This window comes from Cryptomeria japonica, chromosome 1 (assembly GCF_030272615.1).
Source record: "Cryptomeria japonica chromosome 1, Sugi_1.0, whole genome shotgun sequence".
NCBI classification, from domain to species: Eukaryota; Viridiplantae; Streptophyta; class Pinopsida; order Cupressales; family Cupressaceae; genus Cryptomeria; species Cryptomeria japonica.
This window is the reverse complement of record NC_081405.1, coordinates 500,657,345-500,684,179: the sequence shown is the minus strand read 5'-3', so window position 1 is coordinate 500,684,179 and position 26,835 is coordinate 500,657,345. Positions and strand designations below refer to the sequence as shown.

General features: G+C 38.2%; 3 protein-coding genes across 3 annotated transcripts; all 3 read right to left on the bottom strand.

Moving 5' to 3' along the window:
- Nucleotides 1-702: 702 nt before the first annotated feature.
- On the bottom strand, nucleotides 703-3,107 carry LOC131073528 (wall-associated receptor kinase-like 8). The gene is made up of 2 exons (XM_059210620.1): nucleotides 2,211-3,107; nucleotides 703-1,928 (listed from the first exon to the last, which is right to left on the bottom strand). The coding sequence occupies exons 1-2, from the start codon at nucleotides 3,105-3,107 to the stop codon at nucleotides 804-806; spliced, it is 2,022 nt and encodes a 673-aa protein (XP_059066603.1). The 3' UTR covers nucleotides 703-803.
- Nucleotides 3,108-6,097: 2,990 nt separating this feature from the next.
- On the bottom strand, nucleotides 6,098-8,123 carry LOC131857848 (putative wall-associated receptor kinase-like 16). Its single transcript, XM_059210613.1, has 5 exons — nucleotides 8,035-8,123; nucleotides 7,744-7,819; nucleotides 7,555-7,657; nucleotides 7,411-7,464; nucleotides 6,098-7,323 (listed from the first exon to the last, which is right to left on the bottom strand). Exons 1-5 carry the CDS (start codon nucleotides 8,121-8,123, stop codon nucleotides 6,104-6,106), a joined length of 1,542 nt encoding a protein of 513 aa, XP_059066596.1. The 3' UTR covers nucleotides 6,098-6,103.
- Nucleotides 8,124-17,560: 9,437 nt separating this feature from the next.
- Nucleotides 17,561-20,326, bottom strand: LOC131073539 (putative wall-associated receptor kinase-like 16). Its single transcript, XM_059210605.1, has 3 exons — nucleotides 20,166-20,326; nucleotides 19,024-19,586; nucleotides 17,561-18,789 (listed from the first exon to the last, which is right to left on the bottom strand). Exons 1-3 carry the CDS (start codon nucleotides 20,324-20,326, stop codon nucleotides 17,567-17,569), a joined length of 1,947 nt encoding a protein of 648 aa, XP_059066588.1. The 3' UTR covers nucleotides 17,561-17,566.
- Between the last annotated feature and the right edge of the window lie 6,509 nt (nucleotides 20,327-26,835).

The window sequence follows — 26,835 nt, the reverse complement described above, 5'->3', positions numbered from 1 at the left end:
TTGTGTCAAATGATTAATTTTGAGACATTGCTTGTTCTCAACTAGTGTATTTTAGTCAAAAGCTTTATCTTTAATAATTTGTATTGCCATCCAAAATAGGAGAGTTGATTGTATGAGCATGCAAAATTTTGTTGAAACTTAGAAATGTGTTTTTAGTATTCAAATTTTGTAATTGCGAATAATGTTATATTTTAAAAGTTTATTGTTCAAGTTTTCTTTTCATGTGTGATGAGATTCTTAAGTTATATGCAGTTTTATCATATTCATTCAATTGTTTTGTGTGAATTTTAGTGTTTTGTGTGAAGATATTCATCTATTTGATACAAGTTATCAATAGTTCTAGTTTAAATTGTGATTATGGTTAATTCAGGTGCGTGTAGTCTTTTTAATGTCTATTTTGTAGTCAAAAAGTTTATTTGTGTCTCACCTATAATACCTTAAACCACCACTTGTTTAATGTGTAGATTTATAAAAAGTAACAAACAAAAAACTCTTCCAATGATAATATATTTAAGTTCTATCAATAGTAAAAGTAAAAAAGAAAAACACATGAATAATCATTTAACATATAAATTGATTTGTTAAATAGATTGACACACAATTATAACTAGTATTCCATAGATAATAGAAATAGAAATGAATTCTCTTATAATCTTTAAAAAAAAAAACACTTTACTCTACTACATAGAAGATGTATGTACCTTGCAACATTTAAACCTCTCTCTTAAAAATACAAACTCTTCACCTCCGAACCGACTCAGCCGTACTACAATGCTAATGCCGGGCAACATACCTTATCTTCCTTATCTAATGCCAACTCCGAGCCCTTTAATGCTAAACGTGGAACTACAGCGCTCTGGTATTGAACAAACAACCCTAATTTCCTCTCTTCTTTCTTCCTGACCACCTATCAGCTCCACCAGTTCTTCCCGAGCATCATTATTCAGCCAGACATGCGGTCTTTCGCCTTCTTTAATCCAAAGCAGTTCCTGAACCACCTCTTTCATCGAAGGTCTCTTCTCCCCTTCAACGCTAAGGCATTCCTTCGCTAGCGCCGCTACTCTTCTCATCGACTCCCTGTTTTTACCTTCGTCCACATGAAGACCGGGATCTATGATTTCCCCAAAACCCGTCGTATTTACAGTGGAGATGAAAAATATGGCCAGGTTGCTGTGGTTATCCATTCTTTCATACGAAACAGGTCTCAGCCCCGTCAAAAGCTCTGCCAAAACAACCCCAAAGCTGTAGACATCACTTTTCTCTGTAAGCTGAACTGTCTGAACGTATTCAGGATCCAAATAACCCAGAGTTCCCTGCACAACTGTAGTAATGTGCGTTTGTCCCATCGGCACTAGACGAGACATTCCAAAGTCTGCAACTTTTGGATTATAATCATTATCCAGTAAAATGTTTAAAGATTTGACATCTCTGTGGACAATGGGTATTGAAGCTGCAGAGTGCAAGTATGACAAAGCTTCTGCAGTCTCAATGGCTATGCACAGTCGCTTCTCCCATGGAATTTGCTGCCGCTTTTGCTTGTTGCCGTGCAGATGATCGAACAATGTTCCATTAGAAATGTATTCATAAACCAACAGAGGAACCGAGGTTTCCAAGCAGCAGCCGAGTAACTTTACCACATTTCTGTGATTAATTTGGCTCAAAATACAAACTTCATTGATAAACTGGTCGATTTGTTTGGAATCAACTTGCTTTGACCTCCTGACAGCCACAAGAAGTCCATTGGTGAGAGTGCCTTTGTAAACGGTGCCGTAGCCACCAGATCCCAGGATCAAATTCTGAGAGAATTTATTTGTGGCTTTCTCGATCTCGTTCAAAGAGAAGTGTTTCACGCTTTCTACTCCTCGTAATGAAATTAATTTTTCCAAACGATCCCCCCCGTTCCTTTTGAAGTTATTTTTCTTGTCGCGCTTGGATTTTCATAGCTTCAAAATCCAGAAGAGACCTCCACCGACGAGTAGCACAGCTATTGCTGTCCCAAATACCCCTGCATTAATACTGTTACTACAGGAAATGTAAACCAGATAGCGCAATAAAATAGCATACATCTGTTGGAGGCCGAGAAATTAGATACCTGTGATTATTGGTAAAGTTTTGAAGCAACTGAAACCTGCGCATTTATTAGTTTCTGGAACAGGGGATAAAAAACATTAGAGTGGAATCTCAAATTGAAAGAAAATAAAAGAATGTACTGAAAACATAAAAGAACAATTTGTACTTGTGCATCCCGTGCCGTTGGTGTATCCATCTCCGTCATAGCCATTCTTACAGCTGCAAACATAACCCCAAATTCTGTTTCCACACTCCGTGTTTGGAGAACACTGGTATGAACTCTTTCTTTGAGCCGAGAGGCACGTGTCATTTAGAATAGCCCAGGCCACCCTCAAAGAAAAATCTGTAGCTTTGAAGGACGTTGAATTGGAAATAGAATCCCAGCTATCTTTATCGACTATAGTGGAAGCCGAACTGGTAAAATTGTGGGATCCAGAGGAAGAGTAGAATTGTGAAGCGAGTCTAATTCTTGTGTAACCACCAGGAACCGCCACTTGACAACACCCATTCTTTTTGCAAAGCAGTTGTCTGGCATAGAATGCTGGAGTATAACCACACTTAGATGTGCAGGAGCCCGAATAAGGCGTTTCTTGGGATGTATTGCCCATATGCATCTGAAATTGGGCAGAGGTGTTACACCCAACAGCAAGTAACTTATTAAACTCAGAAATCCTGAAAGGCCCTTCGTCATGAAGGTTGAACGATATAGCGTTAACCTCTTTCCTGCATGGAGAAGCATACAAGCTTGTGGCCTCAACCAGCATGTGGTCGTAAGAGAGATTTTTTATTTTTACTTCTCCCGAAAGGGTTGGCAGGTAGGGAATTCCAGGGTCAGAACTCGATTTTCTTTTGCAAACAACTTCAAAACCAGGCAAACCACAAGTGTCTTTGTCCATTCGGAAGGGGTTAGGAAATGTCTGACCTCCGCATGTCTGAGGCCATACGCATTTATCTGCTTTGAGTGATAAAAGCTCAGAAGAAGAGTAGAGCAATATCCATTGAAGCATACATATGATTGTAAAAGTCGACATCAACATTTATCGCAGTGAATTAGCCACAGCTAGAATGTAGTAATATGCGATGATCTCTGCGGCTCTGCATATATATTTCTATTGTGGATTGAAGCATTGTTGGCATTGTGAACACGGAGTATTAAAATTGAAAAGCCGCCCTACTAATGTTCAATGTCATAGTATGATTGCTCGTTCTGCCGTCAAAGAAGGCAATTTCCACAATTACAAGAGGCCTGCCCAATAATTGAAGTTCTCGTTTTGGACTCTCGATATCTCCGAACTTGCGTGTCAACTTAGGACAGTCACTTATTAATCGGAATACGGAAATGAATGAGGAAGTCGGCGGTCGGTGTTGTTGTTTTTTTTGGGTGGAAATTGTATTGGTTCTTGACAAGGTAATTACAGTCATCAATACAATTGAATTCAATAAAATTCAGTAATAAAATAAACGAAATGGGCACAAATTTTGTTGAATGCTAAAAGTAAACGCAATGGCTCCGTATAATCTGCACCAGCCATGTTTTGTTCTTCCACATTACCTGCAAGTGGCATCCATGGAAATTGCACCTTTTATTTCCTCGTGGACTTCTCATTATTTTTATTAGATATCTTGCATTCAAACACGTGTTTAATATACAGTGTTCCATTGAATCAAATAAGATTTATGCGCATGACCAAAATTTTAATATGATGGTATATATATATATATATATATATCAAGTTATTTGAATAGATTTAGTCCTTATTTATTTTAGTTTAATGTCAAATTGCTTAGAAGTTAGTGTTTTTATCTTTCTTTATTCAATATCATTATTCAAACATCATGTTTAATATATTATGTGTAAAATCACATCAAATAAAAAATTTATTTGACTCATGCACATGACCAAAATTTCAATGAATACATATAAGATATCTATTTGTACTAATAAGAAATTTTAATTTGAAATGTTTAAATTGGTTAAAATAAAATTACATGATCGAAAATATTTTGTTTTAAATTATTTGACTATTTGAGGTTTAGTCAATGTTAAAATTTGATTTGTTTACTTGTCTATTTTAATTCAATTTATTTCTTTCATATAATTTAATGTTAATGTCAAATTGATTAGGTAGGCTTATTTTTTTATCAATATTAAAATTTGTATTAAATATTTATCTATTTTAATTCAATTTATTTTATTTGATATCAAATTGATTAGATAACCAATCAAGTTGTAAATGTGAAACTTTTTATTCTTTCAATTTATTTGTCATAGTAAGCTATGTAGATCAGTATTAGTTACCATTTTTTGAGTTTCTATTACAAATTTAAAAAGAAGTATGTAGCAAAAGTAATTAATATAAATGCTAATTCAATTAACTTCTTATTATCATCTACAGATTTGTAGATGTTGTAAAGACTAATTGTTATGCAACACTCATTTTTACTCATAACTACATGCACTTAGCATTTATCACGTTCTCTAGACATTCACCCTTTACCTTGATCTTACTATTCCCTTGTCTCAATTAAATCTTTTTGACATTAGATTGATCTCAAGACAACTCGATAAATATTCTACATGATTATCTCAAGCTATTTAGTAGTATTTAAAGACATTCATTTGGATATAGGTGACTTCTTAGAATAATCATAAATACAAAAATGAATGAGGAAGTCATTGGCATTGGCATTCATTCCAATTATTGATAAAATGAAAAATCCATGCGACATGAAAAGGTTCCATTATTTGTTAAAATTTTAAAGATGAAAAGTAAAAAAAAAATGTGGATCTTGGACAAGAAAATGTTGAGCATTTTTTCAATTTTTAAAGAAGAAAGATCTTAGGCTCCATGTATGCATTGACAACAAAATCAATTCATTTTATCTGGCAAGTGGTCTATATTTTTTGTTCTTAAAAAAATAACTATTTCTCTATCTCTTTAACTTTTTATATGATTTGATCTTTCTTCATAGTGGGTAGAAATCTAATGGGAGGAATCAATGTTAGACATAATTCATAAACTTAATTCCTGAAGGACAAAATGCATTTGAGATAGGACGATATAGCCATAAATTTGTGATATATATAAGATATTTGATTACTTTTCTCAGTATTAGAATTAAATCGATCATGTATATGTTGTTAAGAAAAGAGCTAAAAATTCAAGAGAATTTATCCATCTTCCATAATAAAATTATTGGTCTTTAGGTTTATTGCACTAGTTTTGTGTCTTGATCATATGGTTAAAAATGTCTTCAACATTTCACTACTATATTGACTATACATTCTCAGTGGTTTTTGAATTTATTTCTCTAATTGGAGTAATTAGTTCTCAACATAAACCATTCATCAATTTAATTGTTGCAACTCTAGTTTCTATCATCTTACAAAGTTATATTAAAATTCATGGTATGTTACAATTTCAATTGATTCATTTAAAATGGATTGAAAAAGTTGAGAAATCTATTGTTTTCATATGTTTAAAAGTCGTATGTTTGAAGTTTATTGAATTTCAATGTTCTTCTCAAATCAAGTGTGGAGTTTGATAAGTTGATGAGTTTCCAACTACACACTTGAGTCAAGAATAACATTACAAATCATCATTTTGATCAAGGATGTGTTGGAAAATGAGTTGTTTTGAAGCACAATGCTTCCAGTCTGCCAACCTACCTATATTTTAAAAAATCTATGTAAAATACGCCCAAAAATATCAATTTAAAGATAGTTGTTACATAACATTAAACTTACTTATATTGAACATTAATATTTTAGTATTTTTATATTTGTACCTCTCATCACTTTTTATATAATGATAATTAAATTAATATAATTTAACAATTATCTTTAAATTAATATCTGCTGACATATTTTACATAGTTGATTAAGTTCTATGAACCACAAAGGTAAATAAGAAAATCGTGTTTGATCATTTGACATAAATATTGATTGGTTAAATAAGAGGGCACAGGGCACCTGGTATTGAAAGAGACACGTGTCTAAATCAGACATGAAGATAATGCCCAACAACATAACTTATCTTCCCCATCTCATGCCAATTCCGAGCCCTTCAATGCTAAATGAGGAACTACACTGCTCTGTTATTGAATAAGCGGCCCTAATTCCCTCTCTTCTTTCTTCCTCACCAACTATTAGCTCCATCACTTCTTCCGGATTGCCGGCTGCATCATTATTCACCCACACATGCAGTCTTTCGCCTTCTTTAATCCAAAGCAGTTCCTGAACCACCTCTTTCATCGAAGGTCTCTTCTCCCCTTCAACGCTAAGGCATTCTTTCGCTAGCGCCGCCACTCTTCTCATCGACTCCCTGTTTTTACCTTCTTTCACATCAAGACGAGGATCTATGATTTCCCCAAAACCCATCGTATTTACAGTGGAAAGGAAATATATGGCCAAGTTGCTGTGGTTATCCATCCTTTCATACGAAACAGGTCTCAGCCCCGTCAAAAGCTCTGCCAGAACAACCCCAAAGCTGTACACATCACTTTTCTCTGTAAGCTGAACTGTCTGAACGTACTCAGGATCCAAATAACCCAGAGTTCCCTGCACAACTGTAGTGATATGCGTTTGTCCCATCGGCACTAGACGAGACATTCCGAAGTCTGCAACTTTTGGATTACAATCATTATCCAGTAAAATGTTTGAAGATTTGACATCTCTGTGGACAATGGGTATTGACGCTGCAGAGTGCAAGTATGACAAAGCTTCTGCAGTCTCAATGGCTATGCACAGTCGCTTCTCCCATGGAATTTGCTGCCGCTTTTGCTTGTTGCCGTGCAGATGATCGAACAATGTTCCATTAGAAATGTATTCATAAACCAACAGAGGAACCGAGGTTTCCAAGCAGCAGCCGAGTAACTCTACCACATTTCTGTGATTAATTTGGCTCAAAATACAAACTTCATTGATAAACTGGTCGATTTGTTTGGAATCAACTTGCTTTGACCTCTTGACAGCCACAAGAAGTCCATTGGTGAGAGTGCCTTTGTAAACGGTGCCGTAGCCACCAGATCCCAGGATCAAATTCTGAGAGAATTTATTTGTGGCTTTCTCGATCTCGTTCAAAGAGAAGTGTTTCACGCTTTCTACTCCTCGTAATGAAATTAATTTTTCCAAACGATCCCCCCCGTTCCTTTTGAAGTTATTTTTCTTGTCGCGCTTGGATTTTCTTAGCTTCAAAATCCAGAAGAGACCTCCACCGACGAGTAGCACAGCTATTGCTGTCCCAAATACCCCTGCATTAATACTGTTACTACAGGAAATGTAAACCAGATAGCGCAATAAAATAGCATACATCTGTTGGAGGCCGAGAAATTAGATACCTGTGATTATTGGTAAAGTTTTGAAGCAACTGAAACCTGCGCATTTATTAGTTTCTGGAACAGGGGATAAAAAACATTAGAGTGGAATCTCAAATTGAAAGAAAATAAAAGAATGTACTGAAAACATAAAAGAACAATTTGTACTTGTGCATCCCGTGCCGTTGGTGTATCCATCTCCGTCATAGCCAGTCTTACAGCTGCAAACATAACCCCAAATTCTGTTTCCACACTCCGTGTTTGGAGAACACTGGCGTCACGGGGCTAGACCGGCCTGCTGCCCAAACAAGCTTTTTCCTTCCAAAGGAGGTCAAACCTCATGCGGCACTGGCAAACCTTACTCACGACTTCCATTGCGGACAAGTCCTTTCTTGTTTCCAGACTACGCCATACCTTTTCAAGTGTCCACCACCTGACCACATCAACACACACCCATGCGGAATAGAAGTGCATGCCAACCCTCTCACGGGTTTCTTTCATCCTGATGCTCCTAGCACTCCCTTCAAGTCCCTGACTCTACTCTAGCACTGTCTTGTCGCACCATCCTTGCACCTCTGGTACAAGCTTACAGGTCTCCTCGATGTCTTCATCTTCTTGAGTCCCCCATAAGACCCTGACTACTAACACTGACCCATTCGGAACTCCTTAAGTCCTCCGGCTCCAACTTTGCACACTCCCTGAGCATGCCCAGTACTTCCACAGCACTGGCGCCCCATGTTGGCCTCCCTCAGCTCCTCTGAACCCTCGAGCACCAAACATATCTCATGGGACGACTAGACTCCCTGAGCTAGCTTCTTGTTTGTCCATCTCCACATAATGAACACAACACTGGGGCAATAGGTAGCTTTATTGTTATGAAGAGACGGCCCCTAGCTCGATTTACAAACAATTCCAACTCTGTCGCTGGTCACTACCCCGAATACTTCCCAAGCATCCGATTACAAGTTCCTGCCCCTAGATCAACGTCCACTCTTGAAACACTAGTACAGATACCACTGCACCTCGCCCCTGGCGATAGCTTCTCATATAGACTCCTGATCCACGAAGACCCTATCTCCTTCGGAACTCAACCTGGCGCACCACTGACTCTCTCATGAGCCCACGACGGCTTACCCAGTACACAACTCAGAACCCCTTCCTAAACAAGGACTCCAAGTCACACTGCTTTGGGCCCCTGGCCTATGCCTACATGGCTTCACTAGTGAACCCGGTTCCCTGTACATCCTATGCACAATAACCAGCTCCATGCAAACACTCAGTCTAAGCCTCTCAGACTGACAAAACACCTTGCACTCCTACTTGGGCACCAAGCTCTTCGCTCCATGATCCAATCCAATATCCTTGGTCGCTGAACTCTCCTTCAACTCGGCTGTGGTCCCAGAACAACTCGCCTATGGACCATGTCCTCTTTTCGGTCATGCAACTCATCCATCTTTGTCACCCTCTTGGACTCGCCTCGTGGCTCGGCTCCACATGAGCACACTTTTGGAACCCAGTCCCTACTACCACATTTAACCCCCACTCTAGGGCCTTGAGATCCCGAATCTCAATGCAAATCCCACTTTAGGTAACCTAGGTGCGTGCCCAGCACATCACCCCACTTGTTCCACAAGACACATGGACTTCTGGCTCTGCAACTCAACCCACATAGCTTGCCCAACTCTCAAGCTCCAACATTCCGATATAGATAGCCCATTGCACGGCCATCCCCCTTACAAGATCTTGGGTACTCCATTTCCCCAACCGGGACAATCCATTGCACGATCATCCTTCTCGCAAGAGCCTAGGTACTCCACTTCCCTAGTCCTCGGGTCATAGATAACTCCCCGGGAGTCATCCCCAACATTGGCTCAGTTACTCCGCTTCACTGAGATAGGGACCATGAGAATGCATCCACCAGTAAACCTCACCATCCAATGATAAGGCGGGGTTACTCTAATTCACCCCTAATGTCCATGTAGGACCTCTATCTCCCTGAGACTAGAGAGCAGGGTTACTCTTCTTCACCCCTAGGAGGAGGTGTCTACCGCAGACCACCTTGGTGCACTCCTGGCACTCGGCTATTCTTTCAACCGACCCCCATATATAAGTTTTTCGTCCAATTCTCACACAACTGTAGCTTGGCATTAACCCTTTGTCAATCACCACAACTTCCACCTGCTGAGAATAAAAAGGGACTTACAACCCCAGAAGCCTACTGATCTCCCTGAGACAGTAGCCCCTTACATCCTCCCCCACTTAAAATAGGCGACGTCCTCGGTGCCGGACCATTCGACCCGAGTCTTGTCCTTCGCAACATTAGGACCTGTTAAAAGTGAACTTCAGATTCACTGTGCCCTGCACTTGTATCGTTTCTGTCCCTGACATACTTGATACTTTCCTTCATACCCCATACTGGACTTTCACTTGCATGAATCCCATCCATGGCTAACTCACTTCGGCAACACCCTGAGTCCAACTCACTACCTCCACACTGATCTTTGTGAAGACACTCCCTTGCCTCGAACTGATCTTTGCTGCTAGTCCCCGACTCAACAACATATTGCAAGAACCCAGTCCTTGACTTCCACTGAGCTGACTGTCCTTGTTTGAACATCCGTGAAACAACTTTGTGATATTCGACTGCACCATGCCCCATACCGGCTTCTACATCTCCAATACTCCACCGTTTGCACCGCAACACGACAGAACACCACAAACCATTCTCACCTCTCAACTCAGCCACTAGTGCCATCCTTCATGACACCCTTGTCTTCCAACTTCCACTGCTCCCGGATCCAATCCTAGCATCCACTGAAAGACACGCCTGCTACCAACCCTGTTGTGCAAGCCCCTGGTATCTGGCCACCCTAAAGACACATACTCCACTGACCAAAACACCCAACTGACTTCCCAAGTCGCACATTCAACCTTCAGCTCTCAACTTCCTTTCTGTAGCGTCATCCTGATTGCCTGTTGACTGACCCCGGTGCACCCCGCGTCTTATCCTGTCCCCAACAACTCAACTCAGTAACAACAACCAACATACTCCCATTGATCCACCTCTAGCTGCACATGATCCTCCTGGTACTTGTCAACCACTTCCACCTCCTTGGTGTACTCTCGCAAACCCACACCTCATGAGTCCGCCTAGGTGCACTTCCTTGAAGACACCCATCTTGCATTGCATCCCACACATTTGATCTTGTCTACTTCAATCTGTTGTACTACTTTGTCTGACTGATGCACTGTCCACGGAACACCCTGCGCCCTCGATGCTGCAACCCAAAGAAACTACCAACGTCATGCAGCCGACCAACCTCTTGTGCATAATGCCTCTACAATCCACATCCAATGTGGGCAAGGTACTCACTCCTTCCCTTGACTTTCTCTGTGACAGTCCCATCTTTGGTTCCCAACCTTCAGACCTAACTCGCCACAAATTCATACCTCAAATCATGTCCCAGACACAATCCTACATCTTAGGTGCACTTCCCTAAAGACACCCAACTCTTGCATTACATCCTACACATTCAGTGAACTCACTTCCATCCATTGTGCCACTTTGCCTGACTGACGCACTGTCCACGGAACGCCCTACGCCCTCGGTGCTGCAACCCAAAGAAGCCACCAACATTTGTAAGCTAGCCAACCTCTTGTGCCCGATGCCTTTGCAAACCACATCCAATGTGGGCAAGGTACTGCCTCTTTCCCTTGACTTCCTTTGTGACTTGGCCCCTCACCGGCTTTCCACCATTGGACCTGCTTCGCCACCCAATTTACACCTCGGATCATGTCCTGGACATAACCCTACACCACACTAGGAACGACCTTACGCCATCCCACAGCCCAAATTGTTACACCTCGGACCCGTCCTTGACAAGATCCTACACCACACTGTACCTTACAGCTCCATCGATTTCACCTCGGATCCATCCTTGACAAGATCCTACACCACACTGCTCCTCGCAGCTCCTACTTTGACTGGTCTTATATGCCACTACCCTTGGACACTGCCATATCAAATCTTGCGGCCCTGCCGACTACTTCCAGCACTGAACCCAGTTCAATACCGACTCGCACCTTGCCTACTTCGCTCCACCCGAACTACTAAGGCACTTCCCATGCAAGATTTTCCCCACCAAAAGATCCACTTCTGATCCCTTGTCGCTCCACTAGCATAGTCCCTTCTCGATGGAACTCGGCCCCAGGCACAAACTCCAACCAGCTGACTACCACTCATGGAAATCGGCCACGGACTTCACCATCCTTATCCCTACCTGGATTGGCCTCACATTTTTAGTGACCATGCCCTGCTAGCCACCCTGGTCTACCTGTCCTCGACACTGCAAACCACAATCCGCCTTCGCAGTCTTCCTCTGACCACTTGATAGCCCAACTACCTCAGCTCATCTAACTGGCCCTGCCAATTTTATGCTCTGATACCAACTATCACGGGGCTAGACCGGCCTGCTGCCCAAACAAGCTTTTTCCTTCCAAAGGAGGTCAAACCTCATGCGGCACTGGCAAACCTTACTCACGACTTCCATTGCGGACAAGTCCTTTCTTGTTTCCAGACTACGCCATACCTTTTCAAGTGTCCACCACCTGACCACATCAACACACACCCATGCGGAATAGAAGTGCATGCCAACCCTCTCACGGGTTTCTTTCATCCTGATGCTCCTAGCACTCCCTTCAAGTCCCTGACTCTACTCTAGCATTGTCTTGTCACACCATCCTTGCACCCCTGGTACAAGCTTACAGGTCTCCTCGATGTCTTCATCTTCTTGAGTCCCCCATAAGACCCTGACTACTAACACTGACCCATTCGGAACTCCTTAAGTCCTCCGGCTCCAACTTTGCACATTCCCTGAGCATGCCCAGTACTTCCACAGCACTGGCGCCCCATGTTGGCCTCCCTCAGCTCCTCTGAACCCTCGAGCACCAAACATATCTCATGGGACGACTAGACTCCCTGAGCTAGCTTCTTGTTTGTCCATCTCCACATAATGAACACAACACTGGGGCAATAGGTAGCTTTATTGTTATGAAGAGACGACCCCTGGCTCAATTTACAAACAATTCCAACTCTGTCGCTAGTCACTACCCCGAATACTTCCCAAGCATCCGATTACAAGTTCCTGCCCCTAGATCAATGTCCACTCTTGAAACACTAGTACAGATACCACTGCACCTCGCCCCTGGCGATAGCTTCTCATATAGACTCCTGATCCACGAAGACCCTGTCTCCTTCGGAACTCAACCTGGCGCACCACTGACTCTCTCATGAGCCCACGACGGCTTACCCAGTACACAACTCAGAACCCCTTCCTGAACAAGGACTCCAAGTCACACTGCTTTGGGCCCCTGGCCTATGCCTACATGGCTTCATTGGTGAACCCGGTTCCCTGTACATCCTATGCACAATAACCAGCTCCATGCAAACACTCAGTCTAAGCCTCTCAGACTGACAAAACACCTTGCACTCCTACTTGGGCACCAAGCTCTTCGCTCCATGATCCAATCCAATATCCTTGGTCGCTGAACTCTCCTTCAACTCGGCTGTGGTCCTAGAACAACTCGCCTATGGACCATGTCCTCTTTTCGGTCATGCAACTCATCCATCTTTGTCACCCTCTTGGACTCGCCTCATGGCTCGGCTCCACATGAGCACACTTTTGGAACCCAGTCCCTACTGCCACATTTAACCCCCACTCTAGGGCCTTGAGATCCCGAATCTCAATGCAAATCCCACTTTAGGTAACCTAGGTGCGTGCCCAGCACATCACCCCACTTGTTCCACAAGACACATGGACTTCTGGCTCTGCAACTCAACCCACATAGCTTGCCCAACTCTCAAGCTCCAACATTCCGATATAGATAGCCCATTGCACGACCATCCCCTTACAAGATCTTGGGTACTCCATTTCCCCAACCGGGACAATCCATTGCACGATCATCCTTCTCGCAAGAGCCTAGGTACTCCACTTCCCTAGTCCTCGGGTCATAGATAACTCCCCGGGAGTCATCCCCAACATTGGCTCAGTTACTCCGCTTCACTGAGATAGGGACCATGAGAATGCATCCACCAGTAAACCTCACCATCCAATGATAAGGCGGGGTTACTCTAATTCACCCCTAATGTCCATGTAGGACCTCTATCTCCCTGAGACTAGAGGGCAGGGTTACTCTTCTTCACTCCTAGGAGGAGGTGTCTACCGCAAACCACCTTGGTGCACTCCTGGCACTCGGCTATTCTTTCAACCGACCCCCATATATAAGTTTTTCGTCCAATTCTCACACAACTGTAGCTTGGCATTAACCCTTTGTCAATCACCACAACTTCCACCTGCTGAGAATAAAAAGGGACTTACAACCCCAGAAGCCTACTGATCTCCCTGAGACAGCAGCCCCTTACAACTGGTATGAACTCTTTCTTTGAGCCGAGAGGCACGTGTCATTTAGAATAGCCCAGGCCACCCTCAAAGAAAAATCTGTAGCTTTGAAGGACGTTGAATTGGAAATAGAATCCCAGCTATCTTTATCGACTATAGTGGAAGCCGAACTGGTACAATTGTGGGATCCAGAGGAAGAGTAGAATCGTGAAGCGAGTCTAATTCTTGTGTAACCACCAGGAACCGCCACTTGACAACACCCATTCTTTTTGCAAAGCAGTTGTCTGGCATAGAATGCTGGAGTATAACCACACTTAGATGTGCAGGAGCCCGAATAAGGCGTTTCTTGGGATGTATTGCCCATATGCATCTGCAATTGGGCAGAGGTGTTACACCCAACAGCAAGTAACTTATTAAACTCAGAAATCCTGAAAGGCCCTTCGTCATGAAGGTTGAACGATATAGCGTTAACCTCTTTCCTGCATGGAGAAGCATACAAGCTTGTGGCCTCAACCAGCATGTGGTCGTAAGAGAGATTTTTTATTTTTACTTCTCCCGAAAGGGTTGGCAGGTAGGGAATTCCAGGGTCAGAACTCGATTTTCTTTTGCAAACAACTTCAAAACCAGGCAAACCACAAGTGTCTTTGTCCATTCGGAAGGGGTAAGGAAATGTCTGACCTCCGCATGTCTGAGGCCATACGCATTTATCTGCTTTGAGTGATAAAAGCTCAGAAGAAGAGTAGAGCAATATCCATTGAAGCATACATATGATTGTAAAAGTCGACATCAACATTTATCGCAGTGAATTAGCCACAGCTAGAATGTAGTAATATGCGATGATCTCTGCGGCTCTGCATATATATTTCTATTGTGGATTGAAGCATTGTTGGCATTGTGAACACGGAGTATTAAAATTGAAAAGCCGCCCTACTAATGTTCAATGTCATAGCATGATTGCTCGTTCTGCCGTCAAAGAAGGCAATTTCCACAATTACAAGTGGCCTGCCCAATAATTGAAGTTCTCGTTTTGGACTCTCGATATCTCCGAACTTGCGTGTCAACTTAGGACAGTCACTTATTAATCGGAATACGGAAATGAATGAGGAAGTCGGCGGTCGGTGTTGTTGTTTTTTTTGGGTGGAAATTGTATTGGTTCTTGACAAGGTAATTACAGTCATCAATACAATTGAATTCAATAAAATTCAGTAATAAAATAAACGAAATGGGCACAAATTTTGTTGAATGCTAAAAGTAAACGCAATGGCTCCGTATAATCTGCACCAGCCATGTTTTGTTCTTCCACATTACCTGCAAGTGGCATCCATGGAAATTGCACCTTTTATTTCCTCGTGGACTTCTCATTATTTTTATTAGATATCTTGCATTCAAACACGTGTTTAATATACAGTGTTCCATTGAATCAAATAAGATTTATGCGCATGACCAAAATTTTAATATGATGGTATATATATATATATATCAAGTTATTTGAATAGATTTAGTCCTTATTTATTTTAGTTTAATGTCAAATTGCTTAGAAGTTAGTGTTTTTATCTTTCTTTATTCAATATCATTATTCAAACATCATGTTTAATATATTATGTGTAAAATCACATCAAATAAAAAATTTATTTGACTCATGCACATGACCAAAATTTCAATGAATACATATAAGATATCTATTTGTACTAATAAGAAATTTTAATTTGAAATGTTTAAATTGGTTAAAATAAAATTACATGATCGAAAATATTTTGTTTTAAATTATTTGACTATTTGAGGTTTAGTCAATGTTAAAATTTGATTTGTTTACTTGTCTATTTTAATTCAATTTATTTCTTTCATATAATTTAATGTTAATGTCAAATTGATTAGGTAGGCTTATTTTTTTATCAATATTAAAATTTGTATTAAATATTTATCTATTTTAATTCAATTTATTTTATTTGATATCAAATTGATTAGATAACCAATCAAGTTGTAAATGTGAAACTTTTTATTCTTTCAATTTATTTGTCATAGTAAGCTATGTAGATCAGTATTAGTTACCATTTTTTGAGTTTCTATTACAAATTTAAAAAGAAGTATGTAGCAAAAGTAATTAATATAAATGCTAATTCAATTAACTTCTTATTATCATCTACAGATTTGTAGATGTTGTAAAGACTAATTGTTATGCAACACTCATTTTTACTCATAACTACATGCACTTAGCATTTATCACATTCTCTAGACATTCACCCTTTACCTTGATCTTACTATTCCCTTGTCTCAATTAAATCTTTTTGACATTAGATTGATCTCAAGACAACTCGATAAATATTCTACATGATTATCTCAAGCTATTTAGTAGTATTTAAAGACATTCATTTGGATATAGGTGACTTCTTAGAATAATCATAAATACAAAAATGAATGAGGAAGTCATTGGCATTGGCATTCATTCCAATTATTGATAAAATGAAAAATCCATGCGACATGAAAAGGTTCCATTATTTGTTAAAATTTTAAAGATGAAAAGTAAAAAAAAAATGTGGATCTTGGACAAGAAAATGTTGAGCATTTTTTCAATTTTTAAAGAAGAAAGATCTTAGGCTCCATGTATGCATTGACAACAAAATCAATTCATTTTATCTGGCAAGTGGTCTATATTTTTTGTTCTTAAAAAAATAACTATTTCTCTATCTCTTTAACTTTTTATATGATTTGATCTTTCTTCATAGTGGGTAGAAATCTAATGGGAGTAATCAATGTTAGACATAATTCATAAACTTAATTCCTGAAGGACAAAATGCATTTGAGATAGGACGATATAGCCATAAATTTGTGATATATATAAGATATTTGATTACTTTTCTCAGTATTAGAATTAAATCGATCATGTATATGTTGTTAAGAAAAGAGCTAAAAATTCAAGAGAATTTATCCATCTTCCATAATAAAATTATTGGTCTTTAGGTTTATTGCACTAGTTTTGTGTCTTGATCATATGGTTAAAAATGTCTTCAACATTTCACTACTATATTGACTATACATTCTCAGTGGTTTTTGAATTTATTTCTCTAATTGGAGTAATTAGTTCTCAACATAAACCATTCATCAATTTAATTGTTGCAACTCTAGTTTCTATCATCTTACAAAGTTATATTAAAATTCATGGTATGTTACAATTTCAATTGATTCATTTAAAATGGATTGAAAAAGTTGAGAAATCTATTGTTTTCATATGTTAAAAGTCGTATGTTTGAAGTTTATTGAATTTCAATGTTCTTCTCAAATCAAGTGTGGAGTTTGATAAGTTGATGAGTTTCCAACTACACACTTGAGTCAAGAATAACATTACAAATCATCATTTTGATCAAGGATGTGTTGGAAAATGAGTTGTTTTGAAGCACAATGCTTCCAGTCTGCCAACCTACCTATATTTTAAAAAATCTATGTAAAATACGCCCAAAAATATCAATTTAAAGATAGTTGTTACATAACATTAAACTTACTTATATTGAACATTAATATTTTAGTATTTTTATATTTGTACCTCTCATCACTTTTTATATAATGATAATTAAATTAATATAATTTAACAATTATCTTTAAATTAATATCTGCTGACATATTTTACATAGTTGATTAAGTTCTATGAACCACAAAGGTAAATAAGAAAATCGTGTTTGATCATTTGACATAAATATTGATTGGTTAAATAAGAGGGCACAGGGCACCTGGTATTGAAAGAGACACGTGTCTAAATCAGACATGAAGATAATGCCCAACAACATAACTTATCTTCCCCATCTCATGCCAATTCCGAGCCCTTCAATGCTAAATGAGGAACTACACTGCTCTGTTATTGAATAAGCGGCCCTAATTCCCTCTCTTCTTTCTTCCTCACCAACTATTAGCTCCATCACTTCTTCCGGATTGCCGGCTGCATCATTATTCACCCACACATGCAGTCTTTCGCCTTCTTTAATCCAAAGCAGTTCCTGAACCACCTCTTTCATCGAAGGTCTCTTCTCCCCTTCAACGCTAAGGCATTCTTTCGCTAGCGCCGCCACTCTTCTCATCGACTCCCTGTTTTTACCTTCTTTCACATCAAGACGAGGATCTATGATTTCCCCAAAACCCATCGTATTTACAGTGGAAAGGAAATATATGGCCAAGTTGCTGTGGTTATCCATCCTTTCATACGAAACAGGTCTCAGCCCCGTCAAAAGCTCTGCCAGAACAACCCCAAAGCTGTACACATCACTTTTCTCTGTAAGCTGAACTGTCTGAACGTACTCAGGATCCAAATAACCCAGAGTTCCCTGCACAACTGTAGTGATATGCGTTTGTCCCATCGGCACTAGACGAGACATTCCGAAGTCTGCAACTTTTGGATTACAATCATTATCCAGTAAAATGTTTGAAGATTTGACATCTCTGTGGACAATGGGTATTGACGCTGCAGAGTGCAAGTATGACAAAGCTTCTGCGGTCTCAATGGCTATGCACAGGCGCTTCTCCCATGGAATTTGCTGCTGCTTTTGCTTGTTGCCATGCAGATGATCGAACAATGTTCCATTGGAAATGTATTCATAAACCAGCAGAGGAACCGAAGTTTCCAGGCAGCAGCCCAGTAACTTCCCCACGTTTCTGTGATTAATCTGGCTCAAAATACAAACTTCATTGATAAACTGGTCGATCTGTTTGGAATCAACTTGCTTTGACCTCTTGACAGCCACAACAAGTCCATTGCTGAGAGTGCCTTTGTAAACGGCACCGTAGCCACCAGATCCCAAAATCAAATTCTGAGAGAACTTATTTGTCGCTTTCTCAATCTCATTCAAAGAGAAGAGTTTCACGCCTTCTACTCCTCCTCGCGATGAAATTAGTTTTTCCAAGTGATCCCCTCCGTTCTTTTTGAAGTTCTTTTCCTTGTCGCGCTTGGATTTTCTTAGCTTCAAAATCCAGAAGAGACTGCCACCGTCGAGTAACACAGCTATAAGTGTCCCAAATACCCCTGCATTCCTCAAAACAAAATACTGTTACTATAGGAAATGTAAATCAGATAGGGCAATAAAATAACATACACCTGTTGAAGGCCAAGAAAGAGATACCTGTGACTATTGATAAAGTTACATAGCAATTGAAACCTGTGCATTTTTTAGTTTCTGGAGCAGGGGAGAAAAACATTAGACTGGAATCTCAAATTAAATGAAAATGTATGCTGAAAACTTAGATGAATCATTTATACCTTTACATCCCGTGCCGCTGCTGTATCCATCTCCTTCATAGCCAGTCTTACACTTGCAAACATAACCCCACATTCTGTTTTCACACTCCGTGTTTGGAGAACACTGGTATGAACTTTTTCTTCGAGCCGAGAAGCATGTGTCATTTAGAATAGCCCAGGCCACCCTCAAAGAAAAATCCTTCGTAGCTTTGAAGGACGTTGAATTGGAAATCGAATCCCAGCTACCTGTATCGACTATAGCGGATGTCGAATTGCTACAATTGTACGATCCATAGGAAGAGTGGAATCGTGCAGCGAGGCTAATTCTTGTGTAACCACCAGGAACCGCCATTTGACAACACCTGTTCTCTGTGCAGGGCAGTTGTCTGAGTGTTGGAGTATAGCCACACTTAGATGTGCAGGAGCCCGAAAAAAGCGTTTCTTGGGATGTATTGCCCATATGCATCTGAAATTGGGAAGAGGTGTTACAGCCAACAGCAAATAACTTATTATACGCAGAAATCCTGAAAGGCCCTTCATCATAAAGGTTGAACGTTGTAGCATTTGTAATGTTAACCTCTTTCCTGCATGGAGAAGCATACAAGCTAGTTGCTTCAACCAGCATGTAGTAGTAAGAGAGATATTTTATTTTTACTTGTCCCGAAAGGGTTGGCAGGTAGGGAATTCCAGGGTCAGAACTCGATTTTCTTTCGCAGACAACTTCAAAACCAGGCAAACCGCAAGCGTCTTTCTCCAATCTGAAGGGGTAAGGAAATTTCAGACCTCCGCATGATTGAGGCCATGCGCATTTATCTGCTTTGAGTGATAAAAGATGAGAAGAAAAGTATAGCAAAATCCATTGAACTATACATATGATTGTATAAGTCGACATGAACATCTAATTCGGTGAATCAGCCACGCCTAAAATGTAGTCATGTGCAATGATCTGCATAAATTTCTATTGTGAATTTAAGCATTGTTGGCATTGTGAAGAAGGAATACTTGAAAAGTCGCCCTATTAATGTCATGGCATGATTCCTCTTTCTCCCGTCAAAGAGTGCAATTTCCTAGAGCTGATTTTGCACAAATTAGTGACCTGCGCAATAATTTAGAACAGCCCACTTTCTCTTCGACAGAGTTGAACGGATTATTCTACACAAGACCCGATATTCCTGGAAGACTGGTAAACTGCTAAGACTTTCACTGGGTAATGACAGACATCAATGTTGAATTCAATAAAATTCAGCACCAAAAGCCAACGCATTGGGTACAATTTTTCTGCACTGTCCGTCTTCTGTTCTTCGACGTTACGTGCAAGTCGCATCATCGGGTAATGAATATATTTTTCCAAATAAGTAAATATAGCAGTATTAATTTCTCCACTTTTGTTGAATGATTACATTTTTCAAAGAAGTAAATTTACCAGGTTTTAGTTTTTTCACTTTTGTTGAATGAAGGGAAGTGTTAAAACATAATTTGTTGACTGTTTAAATAAAGGTCAGACAGAGTTGAACGGATTATTCTACACAAGACCCGATATTCCTGGAAGACTGGTAAACTGCTAAGACTTTCACTGGGTAATGACAGACATCAATGTTGAATTCAATAAAATTCAGCACCAAAAGCCAACGCATTGGGTACAATTTTTCTGCACTGTCCGTCTTCTGTTTTTCGACGTTACGTGCAAGTCGCATCATCGGGTAATGAATATATTTTTCAAAATAAGTAAATAAAGCAGTATTAATTTCTCCACTTTTGTTGAATGATTACATTTTTCAAAGAAGTAAATTTACCAGGTTTTAGTTTTTTCACTTTTGTTGAATGAAGGGAAGTGTTGAAACATAATTTCTTGACTGTTTAAATAAAGGTCAGACAGAGTTGAACGGATTATTCTACACAAGACCCGATATTCCTGGAAGACTGTTAAACTGCTAAGACTTTCACTGGGTAATGACAGACATCAATGTTGAATTCAATAAAATTCAGCACCAAAAGCCAACGCATTGGGTACAATTTTTCTGCACTGTCCGTCTTCTGTTCTTCGACGTTACGTGCAAGTCGCATCATCGGGTAATGAATATATTTTTCCAAATAAGTAAATATAGCAGTATTAATTTCTCCACTTTTGTTGAATGATTACATTTTTCAAAGAAGTAAATTTACCAGGTTTTAGTTTTTTCACTTTTGTTGAATGAAGGGAAGTGTTAAAACATAATTTCTTGACTGTTTAAATAAAGGTCAGACAGAGTTGAACGGATTATTCTACACAAGACCCGATGTTCCTGGAAGACTGGTAAACTGCTAAGACTTTCACTGGGTAATGACAGACATCAATGTTGAATTCAATAAAATTCAGCACCAAAAGCCAACGCATTGGGTACAATTTTTCTGCACTGTCCGTCTTCTGTTCTTCGACGTTACGTGCAAGTCGCATCATCGGGTAATGAATATATTTTTCCAAATAAGTAAATATAGCATTATTAATTTCTCCACTTTTGTTGAATGATTACATTTTTCAAAGAAGTAAATTTACCAGGTTTTAGTTTTTTCACTTTTGTTGAATGAAGGGAAGTGTTGAAACATAATTTCTTGACTGTTTAAATAAAGGTCAGACAGAGTTGAACGGATTATTCTACACAAGACCCGATATTCCTGGAAGACTGGTAAACTGCTAAGACTTTCACTGGGTAATGACAGACATCAATGTTGAATTCAATAAAATTCAGCACCAAAAGCCAACGCATTGGGTACAATTTTTCTGCACTGTCCGTCTTCTGTTCTTCGACGTTACGTGCAAGTCGCATCATCGGGTAATGAATATATTTTTCCAAATAAGTAAATATAGCAGTATTAATTTCTCCACTTTTGTTGAATGATTACATTTTTCAAAGAAGTAAATTTACCAGGTTTTAGTTTTTTCACTTTTGTTGAATGAAGGGAAGTGTTAAAACATAATTTCTTGACTGTTTAAATAAAGGTCAGACAGAGTTGAACGGATTATTCTACACAAGACCCGATATTCCTGGAAGACTGGTAAACTGCTAAGACTTTCACTGGGTAATGACAGACATCAATGTTGAATTCAATAAAATTCAGCACCAAAAGCCAACGCATTGGGTACAATTTTTCTGCACTGTCCGTCTTCTGTTCTTCGACGTTACGTGCAAGTCGCATCATCGGGTAATGAATATATTTTTCCAAATAAGTAAATATAGCAGTATTAATTTCTCCACTTTTGTTGAATGATTACATTTTTCAAAGAAGTAAATTTACCAGGTTTTAGTTTTTTCACTTTTGTTGAATGAAGGGAAGTGTTGAAACATAATTTCTTGACTGTTTAAATAAAGGTCAGACAGAGTTGAACGGATTATTCTACACAAGACCCGATATTCCTGGAAGACTGGTAAACTGCTAAGACTTTCACTGGGTAATGACAGACATCAATGTTGAATTCAATAAAATTCAGCACCAAAAGCCAACGCATTGGGTACAATTTTTCTGCACTGTCCGTCTTCTGTTCTTCGACGTTACGTGCAAGTCGCATCATCGGGTAATGAATATATTTTTCCAAATAAGTAAATATAGCAGTATTAATTTCTCCACTTTTGTTGAATGATTACATTTTTCAAAGAAGTAAATTTACCAGGTTTTAGTTTTTTCACTTTTGTTGAATGAAGGGAAGTGTTGAAACATAATTTCTTGACTGTTTAAATAAAGGTCAGACAGAGTTGAACGGATTATTCTACACAAGACCCGATATTCCTGGAAGACTGGTAAACTGCTAAGACTTTCACTGGGTAATGACAGACATCAATGTTGAATTCAATAAAATTCAGCACCAAAAGCCAACGCATTGGGTACAATTTTTCTGCACTGTCCGTCTTCTGTTCTTCGACGTTACGTGCAAGTCGCATCATCGGGTAATGAATATATTTTTCCAAATAAGTAAATATAGCAGTATTAATTTCTCCACTTTTGTTGAATGATTACATTTTTCAAAGAAGTAAATTTACCAGGTTTTAGTTTTTTCACTTTTGTTGAATGAAGGGAAGTGTTAAAACATAATTTCTTGACTGTTTAAATAAAGGTCAGACAGAGTTGAACGGATTATTCTACACAAGACCCGATATTCCTGGAAGACTGGTAAACTGCTAAGACTTTCACTGGGTAATGACAGACATCAATGTTGAATTCAATAAAATTCAGCACCAAAAGCCAACGCATTGGGTACAATTTTTCTGCACTGTCCGTCTTCTGTTCTTCGACGTTACGTGCAAGTCGCATCATCGGGTAATGAATATATTTTTCAAAATAAGTAAATATAGCAGTATTAATTTCTCCACTTTTGTTGAATGATTACATTTTTCAAAGAAGTAAATTTACCAGGTTTTAGTTTTTTCACTTTTGTTGAATGAAGGGAAGTGTTAAAACATAATTTCTTGACTGTTTAAATAAATGTCAGACAGAGTTGAACGGATTATTCTACACAAGACCCGATATTCCTGGAAGACTGGTAAACTGCTAAGACTTTCACTGGGTAATGACAGACATCAATGTTGAATTCAATAAAATTCAGCACCAAAAGCCAACGCATTGGGTACAATTTTTCTGCACTGTCCGTCTTCTGTTCTTCGACGTTACGTGCAAGTCGCATCATCGGGTAATGAATATATTTTTCCAAATAAGTAAATATAGCAGTATTAATTTCTCCACTTTTGTTGAATGATTACATTTTTCAAAGAAGTAAATTTACCAGGTTTTAGTTTTTTCACTTTTGTTGAATGAAGGGAAGTGTTAAAACATAATTTGTTGACTGTTTAAATAAAGGTCAGACAGAGTTGAACGGATTATTCTACACAAGACCCGATATTCCTGGAAGACTGGTAAACTGCTAAGACTTTCACTGGGTAATGACAGACATCAATGTTGAATTCAATAAAATTCAGCACCAAAAGCCAACGCATTGGGTACAATTTTTCTGCACTGTCCGTCTTCTGTTCTTCGACGTTACGTGCAAGTCGCATCATCGGGTAATGAATATATTTTTCCAAATAAGTAAATATAGCAGTATTAATTTCTCCACTTTTGTTGAATGATTACATTTTTCAAAGAAGTAAATTTACCAGGTTTTAGTTTTTTCACTTTTGTTGAATGAAGGGAAGTGTGAAAACATAATTTCTTGACTGTTTAAATAAAGGTCAGACAGAGTTGAACGGATTATTCTACACAAGACCCGATATTCCTGGAAGACTGGTAAACTGCTAAGACTTTCACTGGGTAATGACAGACATCAATGTTGAATTCAATAAAATTCAGCACCAAAAGCCAACGCATTGGGTACAATTTTTCTGCACTGTCCGTCTTCTGTTCTTCGACGTTACGTGCAAGTCGCATCATCGGGTAATGAATATATTTTTCAAAATAAGTAAATATAGCAGTATTAATTTCTCCACTTTTGTTGAATGATTACATTTTTCAAAGAAGTAAATTTACCAGGTTTTAGTTTTTTCACTTTTGTTGAATGAAGGGAAGTGTTAAAACATAATTTGTTGACTGTTTAAATAAAGGTCAGACAGAGTTGAACGGATTATTCTACACAAGACCCGATATTCCTGGAAGACTGGTAAACTGCTAAGACTTTCACTGGGTAATGACAGACATCAATGTTGAATTCAATAAAATTCAGCACCAAAAGCCAACGCATTGGGTACAATTTTTCTGCACTGTCTGTCTTCTGTTCTTCGACGTTACGTGCAAGTCGCATCATCGGGTAATGAATATATTTTTCAAAATAAGTAAATATAGCAGTATTAATTTCTCCACTTTTGTTGAATGATTACATTTTTCAAAGAAGTAAATTTACCAAGTTTTAGTTTTTTCACTTTTGTTGAATGAAGGGAAGTGTGAAAACATAATTTGTTGACTGTTTAAATAAAGGTCAAAGGATTTGACTCTCTAAGCTTTTGTTTTGAGGTAGAATTAGATGTTTTTGATTATACAAGTATATTCGGAAGGTTTTAATTGAAATGAATATATTTTTTCAAATAAGTAAATGTAGTAGATATTAATTTCTTCAATTTTATCGAATGAATGCATTTTTTAAATAAGTAAATGTAGCAAGTACTATTTCTCCACTTTTTCTTGAATGAAGAGAAGTGTTGACATAGAAAAATTTAAAAGGAAGGAAGGAAAAAATTATGTTTAATTAATGTATATTTTTTATAGTACGTATAAATTTTATCCATAATTAAAAAATTTACTTTTCATTTATTACATATTTTTCATGTGAATTTAATTAAGAATAGCACCTTTTAATATTATGTGGATTGTTTGTTTGTTTTTTTAGATAAGTATTATCTTATGGGGATAGCTCCCTCTATTCATAAATGGAAAAATTACATAGAGCAACTACATAGACTTCATATAAGCCCAACCACAACCTAGACAATGATGAAACTACCACTAATCTCAGCCTATTCATTTAGCCATCTTTTTAGCATTATGTGGATTGTTATTACCTATGCAGTTTTTTTATTATAAGTTTTAGAAGAAATAGATGATAATTAATATTTGTTAATTCATTGAATTAATTATTATCATTTACTTTGTTACATATGCGTAAGGTCTATTTACTACGTAATGTTTATTTTTACTTACATTTCTATGTATTTAGTGTTTACTACATCTTCTAGACATTCATCCTCTATCGTGATCTTGTTACTCCCCTCTCTTAGTTCAATCTTCATAGTACGAGATGAATCTCGTATTTGTAAATTTTAAAAAATCAAATTCAAATTTGGTCAACTCTTACCCATTTTATTTTTACTACAAGCCAAAATTGGTTCATATCTTACATGATTATTTCAAGCTCTGTAGTAGTATTTAAAGAATCTATTTGGACTTCAACTCATAGACTAGAATCATTCAACTTCCTAAAGCATTCAAGGAGCATTTATCAAAATAAAACTTCAATTTCTAAATTAAAAGGAATAATGTTACTTCATAATCATTGTTTGGTGCATTGAAAAACTTTATAATTATTGACTACTTTTTAGCATGACTTATGGTTGGTCTCTCTTAAGGGTTCAACTACGAGAACATATGCCCTAGCAATTAAAAAATCTTCTTAAGTTATACCACCAATTCTTGGCAAACAATACGAGGCAAGAATTCTAGTGAATTCATGAACAAAAGTGCACAAGTGACATAATCAAATTCTTAGACCACATAGTACTTTTGTTCTAATATAAGCGGTCCAAATTCATAGATTTTCCCCGAAAAGGGACATAGTTCTATGCAAAACCTAAGATTAAGGGAAGATCGAAATTCCATACTTTTTTTTCAAAACATTCACATTAGAAGCATATTCAACATTATTTGTAGAGCCAAGTATTGTTAAACTTATATCTAATTTCCAAGATTTACTTTAATTTTGAATTATACACTACCACTATCATCCTTTATTAATCCAAGTTGATTTATGAGCTAACTTGCATACATTTCAATGGAAATTAACCTAGAGTAATCTTAGGAAAATGTTATTTGATTTTACATTTTTTATTAATGTAATATGGTGAAAAATTAGGGTTTCCACCACTAGATGTAGTAAAACCGCTAATTTTGCTTAGGGACCAATTACACAGGGGAAGATAGGAATTTGATAGATCTAAACCTAATAGATCTAGATTTTGATCTAATTCTAGGCCCTTTTGATGAGGCTCTTCTTTCCCTTGAGTTGAATTTGATTTGAATTTGTTGAAGATGCTGAATAGGGTAAATGTGTGTAAATTGAAGCAATTATGCATAAAGAGTGAACCACAATCATCAAACGAA

Coding starts and splice junctions, on each gene's coding strand:
- LOC131073528 (XM_059210620.1), bottom strand. CDS start 3,107: ATGTTGATGTCGACTTTTACAATCATATGTATGCTTCAATGGATATTG. Junction 1,929..2,210: donor ATTGTTCTTTTATGTTTTCA/GTACATTCTTTT, acceptor TGAAAATCCAAG/CGCGACAAGAAAAATAACTT.
- LOC131857848 (XM_059210613.1), bottom strand. CDS start 8,123: ATGGGGCGCCAGTGCTGTGGAAGTACTGGGCATGCTCAGGGAGTGTGC. Junction 7,465..7,554: donor CAACGGCACGGGATGCACAA/GTACAAATTGTT, acceptor CCCCTGTTCCAG/AAACTAATAAATGCGCAGGT. Junction 7,324..7,410: donor AACTTTACCAATAATCACAG/GTATCTAATTTC, acceptor GTATTAATGCAG/GGGTATTTGGGACAGCAATA.
- LOC131073539 (XM_059210605.1), bottom strand. CDS start 20,326: ATGCGACTTGCACGTAACGTCGAAGAACAGAAGACGGACAGTGCAGAA. Junction 19,587..20,165: donor CAGTCTTCCAGGAATATCGG/GTCTTGTGTAGA, acceptor TTCTCCATGCAG/GAAAGAGGTTAACATTACAA. Junction 18,790..19,023: donor CAGCGGCACGGGATGTAAAG/GTATAAATGATT, acceptor TGAGGAATGCAG/GGGTATTTGGGACACTTATA.